Raw genomic sequence first — 11884 nt, forward strand, 5'->3', positions numbered from 1 at the left:
AATGTACCAAATATTTGCTTCTGCTTATATAAAAGACCTCTGGTAACTATTAACTAAATGTATTTGAAACAATTGTGTCTATGTGGAGACCAGGAACAGCAAACCAAAGATAGGTCGGAAGATGACTTTCCTTTGTACATTTTGTTTCATCAATATTTAAACTCAAGTCTTTCCTTTGTTAACCAACTTTATTTATATCCATAATCATCATTAGGTCTTTTTAATTTAAGAGGGACCCTTGGGAAAATATTATCAAGAGAAGACTAAAAAAAAATCTGACGATATTAAAAGGCAATTGCCAAAAAACATGCTTCATATTTTTTCAAAAGTTGGCAAGCTCACTTAAATTGAGGATACTAGTCCATCCTTCTATGGCCCAACCTCTGTGGCTGAACTAATACCATAACTGCAAATTTTATAGTTTACTGTATGAGTGATGGAGATGCTTAGCTACTAAATTGTGACCATTCAGGTCTTCTGGAAAGATTACCTGAGAAAAGAAATGTGTAAACCATCTGCTCTGGCTGAAATCACTTTGCTAGCTGCTCGCCAAACATAAATGCAAAGACTGAATGAAAACTTCAAAGAGTAACACAGCCAAGAAAAACACAATGTGTAATAATACCCAAAGCTTTATTGCTACTTTTAAAAAAAGGAGATAAAACAGTCATTTCTTTTAAACAATTACTTCCTTTTACCTGAAAATGTTTCCAGAAGAATGGACATTATTTAAAGAATGAATTTTTTCCAAGCATGGTACAAGACTAAATTTGTATCCAATTATAAAATCTCTCTCTCTTCACAATTTTACAGTCTTTATTCATATGTACTACACTCTTCAAAGGCATAAACAATAATTAAACTCTGGTGCACCTTAAAGGGGAAAAAACTAAAGCCATTAAGTTGCATAGCTATTCAAATTATTGCTCTTTTTTACAAAACCACCACAAGCCATCAAGAACTGGTTTTCTTCTTTCCTCTCACTCCAAACTTATAGGCTACTTTCCCAAAGAAGCTTTAAGGAGTTGCAGATATATCTATGGGACCCAAACTCTTAAATAAAAAGAAGGGATAAATAAGTTAAATAAATAGTATCTAATAAATAATGCAGATAGAAATTATTATCTACCAACATAAATGCTAGGCAAGTAACACTAAATTCTCAAAATAAAATAAGAGGATGACTCTATAAATATTTCTCTTTGCCTATTCAAGGTGTGTCGGGGAGGGAGTACTGTGGTGGTGTAGTTTAAGATCTCTACAAAATTTTAAAAATATTTATAAGCCAAAGGTGCAAAGTAGAGTAAGTGCTGCAGTAAGATGGACACAAAGCAAATTATAGTGTGAAAAAATAAACAAAAGCAATACAGAAGAAAGAAACAAATAGTTTGATAGATAAAATGGCATATTCATCTGTCATTAATATTGTTCAAATTTATTCCTATAGTTGTACCCCGACTCACTATCAAATAAGCTATTTATATTCTTGAGTTGGGCCTAAATAATTATTCTGGAAGATGGATCAGGATAGTAAAATTTCTCAGAGTGAATTTTCCTAGAAAAGAGAAACTTAGCAGAGCCAGTTTGGATACAAAGAAAAGAGATGTCACATAAAGAAAAATAAACTTTCTCCAGACTGATCAAAACCTGTGTTGAAGATACAAACTGGTAAAAGCATTCACTCTCCCTGAATCTTGATTCTCAATTCTAAGTCACTTCTCTTGAAATGTTTGCTATAATATATAGTAACATTATATCTTGGAATGAGGACAAGGTAATAGTCAGTGGGGGATGTAAAGTGAGGAGTTACATTTATGTTGTGAGAATTTAAGCTTGATTAGTGATTGTGGTTCTGGAATATATGATACTGGAGTGTACGGAGCTCTATGGTTTTAATCACTTTTCTTTAAACAGTGAAATTCATCATGTTTAAGAAAAATCCATGTTTTTCCAATGGCTAGGTGTTAGGCAGAGTCCCTTAATTTTTGCTAGCTGGTATGGCTATTTTATTACTCTACAATGTGAACTTGGCTGTGTTCTGATTCCAACAGAAACACCTGGACACTGGCAGAATTCCCACAGCCCTTTAGTCATTGAAGCTAAGAAATGAACTAGCTGATGTTTCTGTGTCCCATTGACCACAGAAGTCAGAGATTTCTTGTTCAACTCCTAGTACTAAGACAGTTGTTTTTTTTTAAATAGTATCAAGAGTAAAGTTTGTAGAAACAGAAGAAGGGGAGTAGATGGGGGAAGTAGAAGTGGATGGGGAGGAACTGGGAGGAGTAGAGGGAGGAGAAACTTCAGTTGAGATGAAAAATAAAATAAACAAACAAAAGCTAAATTCAAAATAAAAGAAAAAGAAGAAGAAAAGAAAATAATAAAGTTTGTGTGAGGCTTCTATCATGGTTCTGAAACCACTAAAAATGATGTGCATACCTTTCAGCACAGCGATAAATAGAACTAATCTCTTAAAGAACATACTTGGCTATTTACAGTAGTCAAGTTGTTGTATTAGGCTCTGGAAGTTATGTTTAGATAGATATAAAGATCTGTCAAATTCACACAAATTTTGTGTTCTGTGAGCCAACTGGCATGTACCTGATGCCACCTTCCAGTTCCATTTTATCATTACATTCATGCAATTTTCTTTTACTGCTTTTTAGCTTTAAGAAATTTCTAAGAAATGAAAAGTATGTGTTGACTTAGAACAGTTGCTTTATCTTTATCAGAAAGCAACAAACACTGGAGATGGAAAGTCACTTGGCATAGCATCCAATGAGTCTTTGGCACCATTGGATCAGGGCCTTGGTTTTCTGTGCTATTGCCATGTGAACATAAACCATCAAATATTTCCACTTGAGGATCCCAAATACAAGAATCGGTACAATGTGAGAGGTTAATGAGAAGGAAGTTGGTAGCAACAGGAGGTTCTGAATGGACTAGGGCCATTATGTTTTATGTATATCCAAAGGGTTCTTTAAAATTCTTTGAGGGTTTAACTCAGCCACTAGAAACATGGAAGATATCTCTACCTCATTCTCTGAAATGCTGGTGCTTATCTTACAGGCCTAATCAGTGAAGATTGTATTGAGCTGAGTTCCAATACCATGGTGGGGGTAGGAATCATAGGTCATGTCTACAGGAACATCATAGCGGGGAGTGCCAGCCTGAAAGGGAGTTGAATGCACATGCCCTGAACTTAGATTTGCAGAGGTATAATGTGGCATGAAGCTGTAGGATTTTTCCAACTCAGGAGAGCCATCTTGCTTCAAGGAGAAGTTGCCACTGATGCTCAGGGGTGGTGTGAGTGGACCCTCATAAGGGGGGGTACTGCAATCAGGTGGATGGCTCCCAAAAGAAGAGTCTCCCAAACTCTTAAGTGGTTGAGGCTTGAGATGGAGAAGATGTGTTTCCATATGGCCGTAAGGAGGGCTGGGGAGCCCTGGAGACTGGTAGTTGAAGCTGTGGACAGAGACAGTAGAGTCACAAATTGGAGATTTTTCCTCACGCTTCTCCAGGAGAGCAGACTGATGTCCTAGTTGGAGGCATCCAGCCACCAGATTGCTTGTAGGCTGAGAGAGCCCTTTACAGAGCATCTCTACAAATCCCTTCCCTTCAAGTGTCTGACCAGTCTCCAGGACTTCAGACAAGGCCCAGATGTAGTTCCTTGCCAGTCGAAGAGTCTCTATCTTGGAAAGTTTTTGGGTTTTAGAGTAACATGGCATGACCCTCCTAAGGTTATCCAAGGCATCATTCAGGCCATGCATCCGGGTCCGTTCTCTAGCATTGGCCTTGACTCTTCGAGCTCTGAACCTCTCCAGGCGAGCTTTGGTCATTTTCTTTTTCTTGGGACCTCTCCTTTTAGGTTTCTCTCCATCTTCTTCCTCTTCTTCCTCTTCTTCAATACTGTCATGCTCTTCAGTTAAAGTTCCAAGCATCCCATAAGAGCCTGATCTTCTCTCTTGCTCCTTCATCTCATTTTGAGAGCCTAGACCTTTGTCCATCCAGGATTGTGTGTTGACCAACTCCACCATATCCTTGGATTTCATGTACATTTTTGCCATTTATAGATTCTGGAAAAGGGAAATATAAAAAGTTAAACCCCCAAATACCTGATGGAAATGTAAACTGAGATCGGCATGATGGCACATGCCTAGGATCCTAGCCCTTGGGAGGTGGAGGTAGGAAGATCAGGAGTTCAAAGTCATATTTAACAGCATAGAAAGTTCGAGGCCAACCTGAGCTACATGAGACCCTGTCAAAAGATGCATAAACTTTGTTTTTATTTCATGGTTATAGAACACATTGTGTTGGGATCTAAATATTTCATAATTTCCTTGCCCATTTGCCATTTTAAATTAAGCCAAGGTTCAAAGAATTGCCCTAGACATACATCTCTTTACAGCACACTGCAAGAAAAACTAGCATAAAAGAAAAAATTGAATACTCATTGGGGTGCTAGAGTCTGACTTTCTATTCTCATATTATTTATCTTATGGGCATTTTACATAAAATAACACTAGTAAAATTCCAAGCACATATTCTTTCTTTTGTAAATTTATAACATAAAGGGAAATAGGTGAACATATAAATTATTACCCTAATTAAAAAACACGGGACAGCTAACGCAATCCTGTACAATAAAAGAACATCCAGAGGTATTACCATCCCTGATTTCAAACTGTACTACAGTGATATAATAATAAAAACTGCATGATGTTGACATAAAAACAGACAGGTTGATCAATGGAATTGAATCAAAGGTCTAAATGTAAATCCACACACCTATGGACACAGCTGATTTTTCATTAAAAAAAAAACAAAGCCAGAAAGACACAATAGAAAAAAAGAAAGTGCATGTTTAACAAATTGTGCTGCTCTAACAGGATGTCTGCTCGTAGAAGAATGCAAATAGATCCATATCTATCACCTTATACAAAACTCAAGTCCAAGTGGATCAAAGACCTCAACCTAAAACCAAATACACTGAACCTGATAGAAGAGAAAGTGGGAAAAAGCCTTGAATGCATAGGCACAGGAGATGACTTCTTGAACAGAACACTGATAACACAGACATTAATTTCAACAATTAACAAATGGGACTTCATGAAACTGAAAAGCTTCTGTAAGACAAAGGACACCATTGATAGGTCAAAACAGAAGCCTTCAGAATGGAAAAAGATTTTCACCAATTCAATATCCAACAGAAGGCCAGTATCCAAAATATATAAAGAACTCAAGAAACTAGACATCAGCAAACTAAATAATCCCATTAAAAATGAGGTACAGATATAAATAGAGAATTCTCAATAGAAGAACCTGAAATGGCTAAGAAACACTTAAAGAAATGTAAATGCAAATCAAAATGACTTTGAGATGCCATCTTACATCTGTCAGATTGGTTAAGAGCAATAACACAAGTGACAGCTCATACTGGAGTGGATGTGAAGCAAGAAGAACACCCCTCCATTGCTGATGGAAGTGCAAACTTGTATAGCCACTATGGAAATTAATATGGCAATTCCTCAGAATATTGGAAATTGATCTAGCTCAAGACCCACCTATACCATACCACTCTTTGGCATAAACCCAAAGGACATTTCATCCTATCACAAGGACACTTGCTCAACTGTGCTTATAATAGCTGTATTAATAATAACCAGAAATTGTAAACAACCTAAATGTCCATCAACTGAAGAATGGATAAAGAAAATGTGATATATTTACACAATGGAGTATTACTCAGCTGTTAAAACACATGACATCATGAAATTTTCAGGCAAATAGACAGAACTAGAAAAAAAAATATCTTGAGTGAGGTAATCCAGACCCAGAAAGACAAACATAATATATACTCACTTATAAGCAGATATTAGCTATTAAGGATAATCACACTATAGTCCACAAATCCAAAGAGCCTAATTAACAGGAGGGCTCAAGGGGAGAAGGGGATACAGGGGTCTCTCTGGAAAGGGGAAATAGGATAGACTTCATTGATGGATGGAAAAAGGAGGGATCAGGCAGGATGTGGGGTAAGGATGAAGGGAGAAAGTACTGGGAGAGACTGAAATTGAGGGGCATGGGGGAGCCTTGTGGAAACCTAATACAGTGGAAACTCCCTGGAATCTATGAGGGAGACCCTAGCAAAGACTTCTGTTAATGGGAATATGGACCCTGAACCGACCATCTTCTGTAACCAGCAAGGCTTGGTTACAGTGGTGGAACTTGGACATCAACTCCACCACAAAACCTCCAGCCTACAATTTGTTTTGCCTACAAGATGGGCTGGGTCAGTGGTGGTGCAGAACTTTTAGGAGTGGCCATTTAATGACTGGTCCAACTTGAGGCCCATGCCACAAGAGGTAGTCCACACTGGACACTGCCTGAATGGCCGAGAACCAGAGACTAGATAGCCCAGAGACCTAAGAACCAAACACAACTAGAAAAAAAAGTGAATGAAATGATTCCTAATAATATTCTGCTATATTCACAGATCGGTGCCTAACCAACCATCAGGCTTCATTCATACAGCAAATGATGAGAACAGATGCAGAGACTCACAGCCAAACTTTAGGCAGAGCTTGTTAAATACCACAGAAGAGGGGGAAGAAGGATTATAGGCATCAGAGTGTCCTAGAACAGTAGGAGAACATGACCCACAGAATCAACTAATTAGGGCTCGTAGGGGCTCACAGAGACTGAAGCAACCATCACAGAGCCTGAATGGGTCTGAGCTAGGTTCTCTGCAAATATGTAATGGCTGTGTGTTGTGGTGCTGTTGTGAGACTCCTAGCAGTAAGACTGGGAGGTATGCCTGCTCTTGGGACCTTTTACTTCCTACTGGACTGTCTTGCCCAGACTTGATATAAGTGTTTGTGCCTAGTCTTATTGTAACTTATTGTCACCCACAATAAAATGTATGTTGAACAGTTAAGCAAGTGAACTGTTCGAGTTTCTACCGTAAAATAGATGAAAAGCTATAGCAAGATCATCAAGATTACCTTCCTGTGTTCTCTTGAGATGTTTCATAAGCATCTAACTTGTACAATCCTGTGATCCCCACTGACTCTGCCAACAGGTGACTTCAAGCACCTCCTATGAAACAACACCATAGCTGGCCTGCTTCATGTCCAGAAGAGCATTGCGTTTCTTCATAAGCACCCTGTGTTCTCTCAGGGGTATGGAATGTTATATATTCTAGTGACACAGTGTCTTGAAAGGGCCATGAAGAAAAGCTGCCACTTGTCATCTATCAAATATGCCCACGTACTGACAACTCTTTCCTTTGCACATGCATCTTACACCATCAGAAAAGACTCTGGCAACAGATAGAAGCAAAAGTCAGTGATCTATCAAACCTATTCAAGATTGTTTTAATGAAACAGTCAGAAAACGCTTTATTAAAAATGAAAAAATGGAACAAATATAAAACAAAAGAGAATATAGTGACTGTGAACATACCATGGGCTATTTTTGGTAAACAAAGTAAAAGCCTAAGCACTTCGGTTCACTTGCTTAACAGATACTGTTTGATATGGTTTATATGCAAATTTGATTTAGTTAAACATCTTGTATTCAATATTACAAGAGTTTGAATTGTTTTCAGATCATTTGAGTCATTTCTAGGTATACAGTTTACCAGATAAAAGAATCTGAAAACAACCCCTCTAGCACATCCCAGTTTACTAGTTAGTCCTTGAAACATTAAACTCTCCATCACCTTTCATTATGAGAAAGGGAAAAACATGATAACATGCCTTTTGATCCTTGAAGCTGGAGTCTCCAGTCAATGAATTCAGGGATTAGTACATGGAGTTTACAAAAATATAAATATATGATTTGAATTGTTTCTGGTAATTGGAGCTTGTTTTCATTGTAACCTCATTTACCTCCTATAAATAATTAATGCTACTGCATTGCGAAAACAGCCTAGGTTTCATATTAATCAGCAAGGAAATCATGTCAGCTTGACTTACTCACTTAATAAGGCTTCCTGGGTAAGCAGCTTTATTGAAAACACACATTGGAACCTATTGGTCAACTGGCTGCCCAGGCCAAGTCAGAAAATCCCACTTTTAATATGGATGATGGAGCTTGTGTGCTGAGCTGCACTTCTAACTCAGGCAAATATCCAGAGGGCGGGGGAAGGACCTAATTAACTTTCCGTTAAAGTAACACAGATCTTCCAAAGGCAGGTGCATGCTGAGACCAAAAAGGGCTGGGTGGGTTTGGGAAACCTAATGATCTCTGTGTAATTACAATAGCATTTGTGTAGCATTCTAAAGTTTGCAGCACATTTGCACTCATTAACCTATATATTCCATAGAACACACTGTTGCGGGTGATGAGTAAAGCCCTGTTCACTTTATAGTTAGCAATATCATGGGGCCAGTCTTTTAAATGATGGACATGTAAAGACAGTGTAACAGGACTTAAAAAACATTTCTGATCTCAAATCCTAGACTTTACAGCCCTTTTCCTCATTTTTTTTCTTCCATCATAACTAAAGAAAAAAGCCATTTTTACTTTGGCAAATGTAGATCAGTAGAACTAAGTCAACAGGCATGACCATTATCCAATGAAGGCTGGCTTAAATGTTCTCTGAGGCAGCTTTTAACTCACATTCCTGGATTCATTCCTCTCCCAAAGGCTTTCTTTGCTGCTTTTGAGTACTCATTCTACCCCTCTTCTCTCCTGTACCCTTTTCCTTTTTTCCCATCTTCATTAGCATGTTTGCACCGTGTCATGTGCATGGAGAGGACAGCCTCACGTCCCACTGGGATCCGAGTACTGCTCTCATGTCTGTATTTGGCTTTCCTCACTATCAGCTCCCTGTGTCTCCTAACGCTTGCTTGATCTTGATAGATGTGTCAGTAGGCACCCTACCAGGAATTAGATTTGAAAAATAAAATTGATCAAGCTTTGTCTTTAACATATTTGGTGATTTTAGGAAGCTGTTTATAATCATACTGTTGGTAGGTATAAAGGAAAATAACTCACTGGATTTGGCCAAACAATGTGAAACAAAACAAAGCAGTGAAATTTCACCTCTCTTCTTTTCCTAACTATGAGAAGAACAGGGGTAGTTCTGGTTCAGTTTCCTCTGTTCCCATATGTACTGGTCCAGTAGCTCTAAGATAGTTGTGTGGGTATATAAATGTGGCTTTAAGGATGACTAGAAAAGTATGGATGGAACTCTAGCCCAATAGTTTCAATTCCTGATTTCTAATCCCAGTTTTATTTACTAGATTCATCTTGATAATATAAAGATAAGATATATTTTATATTCTTCTCATAAGACAAAGTCATGGCAAAGGTTTGTAAAACAATATCCATGTATTTATTTTTGAAAATTTAAAAGTCTAACCCATTCTTTCATTTGTTTTCTTCATGCAAAATTAAATTTTCCCACAGATAAATAAATAAAATATACTGTATCTGTTAGTGTCTCTTATTATCTGAATGCACCTCACCTGATTGGTACAAAAGTAAGTCTGGTAACTACCCAATAGTCTGCCCTTCTCAGTTGGATTAAAGAGCACACACTCTGGAATCAGATTGACTGGGCCTAAATTTCAATTTTACTACTTAATAGATCTGTGACTTAGACTATTATCTGCCTTAATGTTCTCCTCTTTAAGTGGGAATAATAATAGACCTAACTCACAGGTTATTCTCAGCATAAAATGAGTTGATGTATTTAAACAATTGTTCCAGGTGTCACAAATTCAGCAGAAGTGTGAGATATGACTACTCCTAATATCATGAGTCACAGTGACAATAGTCGGGACATACAATTATAATCTATGTTTAATGTTAATTTCATGACCATAAAAGTCAGTAGTCTATTTTAGTTTTTGTTTAAAATTGTTTGAAAAATTAGTACTTTACCTGTGTGCTAATGAAGCTAACTATCAAAGGTCCTGTGGAACTAAAAGGGATGAATGAATATACCAAACTCTATCAAATGCATCTACAGTCAGACATGAAATTAGCTTCCAAATTTTCATTCTGTTTGTATTTGTGGAGATGAGAGAAGGAAAGTGAAAGAGAAAAGATTCTCTCTCATGAAGACATTTGACTTGACATTCATTCTTAGTTACATTTTCATAAAGTTTCTGGTGGAATGCATACACACTCATCTATTCAGACCTTTTTATCTTTGGTTTACAATATGAAGGATGCAACTTCTCCACAAGCTCCAGGGAAAAGGTGAAGTATCTCACAAACAGAAGTAAAAGCCAGAACTCTCCAAAGATGAAATGTACTTTCTAATTTTCTACCTTTAATACTCTCAAAGCATCACAAGATTGACAAAGACAAATGACTCAGTTTCAGATCTGAGTGTTTAAAATGTGTGATGCACTCCTGATTTTTTTTTAGGAATAAAACTTAAGTGGACTCTCTTCAGAGCAAGGAACTAAATCCAATGTGGCCTTTATCCTGTTAACATGCCATCTCAGAGGTATTCTGAAAGAAACATGAAAGTAAGATGTTTTCTTGTCACTGAAGTATGAGATGAAAAATTGTCTTAATATTTTGTAGGTATTGTATGGATATGAAAAGATATGGTACTACCTTATAGAACATAGGGATAAATCATGTCAAGTTTCTCTGAATTTCTAGAACAGAAGTTAGTTTTCAAAATATACAGGAAATAGATGCCAATGTGAATACTAGTTTTTGAATACAGAGTTCTATCCTTCAACTTGTGCAAATATATTCTGATCTTATAAAGTCCATTTTAGTACTTGGTATTGGTATTTGGATTTCCCCCATAAACTTGAATAGTGTTACAGGATCTTCCTATTTATTTCCTTCAATAAAACTTCAATTTTGAGTTATTTTCTCTATTTAAAAATTTTACTCTCTTTTTTTCACTTTGAACCTCTTTTGAAAAAAAGTACTTGCCACAGACAATTTTAACTGCATACTGTCTTGGCTAATGAGACCACAGGTATTGTGCACTTCTACTATGCAAAGCTGTTGTGGAATTTTTCCTATATCTTTACTAATCTTCATTTACTTTGGAGAAGTTTCAAGTAAAGGGTGAGTATAAAGTATTTACCTGTGTGTTTGTGGCAGGCTGGCCAGTGTCTTTCCCTTAAAAAAAAAAAAAAAAAAAAAAAAAAAAAAAAAAAAAAAAAAAAAAAAAAAACAATGGTACTTGATTACCTCTTGATTCTGTGACTCCAAATACAACAGGCAGCAACTATGCAGGCTAATTTTTAGAGAATCTAAGGACCACATAAACCGAATGTTTTGCTCATAGCTACAGAGCCTGCAATGAAGAAACAAACAAAACACAAACCAAGGTGTTCACAAATGGCACTGCATGGAAACAATGAGTAGGCTGGAGGGTTCTTCATAGCCAAGCTATCTACAACTACAATTACCCATTGACTAGTAACTATGCATGTGCTCACTCTCTCTTACACACACACACACACACACACACACACACACACACACACACACCACATACACAGAAAGAAGGGGAACAAGGCCATACTGTACTTCATTCAGTCCCACAGCCTCAGACCATAATAGTGAGCTTCCTTAGCAGTATTTAAACAATTATCCAATTTTCCCTCCATGTTCTTCACTATGTTAGAAACTAAGGTGGAGTCATTTGCATTTGTTAGTATTTCTTGAATATATTTTTGGTGGGAAAGTAATGAGTATATGGCAGAAGAGGAAAGATACACTTGGACAATCATTTTCTTCTAATTTACAGTCTCAAATAGCTGGGGGGGAATACATTTCCCACTCAATTCAAACCATTCAAGAACTTTTGGCAAAGCAAATGGCGACAGTGATGAGAATCTTTGCTTATGATCTCTCAAGATCTCCCTCTACTTAATTGATTTACATTCCTCTTCCT

At 37.1% G+C, this 11884-nt stretch overlaps 1 protein-coding gene across 1 annotated transcript; it reads right to left on the minus strand.

Annotated features, from left to right (window-relative positions):
* Positions 1 to 665: 665 nt before the first annotated feature.
* On the minus strand, positions 666 to 4066 carry Neurod4 (neuronal differentiation 4). Its single transcript, XM_042263335.2, has one exon. The coding sequence runs from the start codon at positions 4062 to 4064 to the stop codon at positions 3069 to 3071; it is 996 nt and encodes a 331-aa protein (XP_042119269.1). The 5' UTR covers positions 4065 to 4066; the 3' UTR covers positions 666 to 3068.
* Positions 4067 to 11884: the final 7818 nt, after the last annotated feature.

Source organism: Peromyscus maniculatus, chromosome 18, assembly GCF_049852395.1.
Source record: "Peromyscus maniculatus bairdii isolate BWxNUB_F1_BW_parent chromosome 18, HU_Pman_BW_mat_3.1, whole genome shotgun sequence".
Lineage (NCBI taxonomy): Eukaryota > Metazoa > Chordata > Mammalia > Rodentia > Cricetidae > Peromyscus > Peromyscus maniculatus.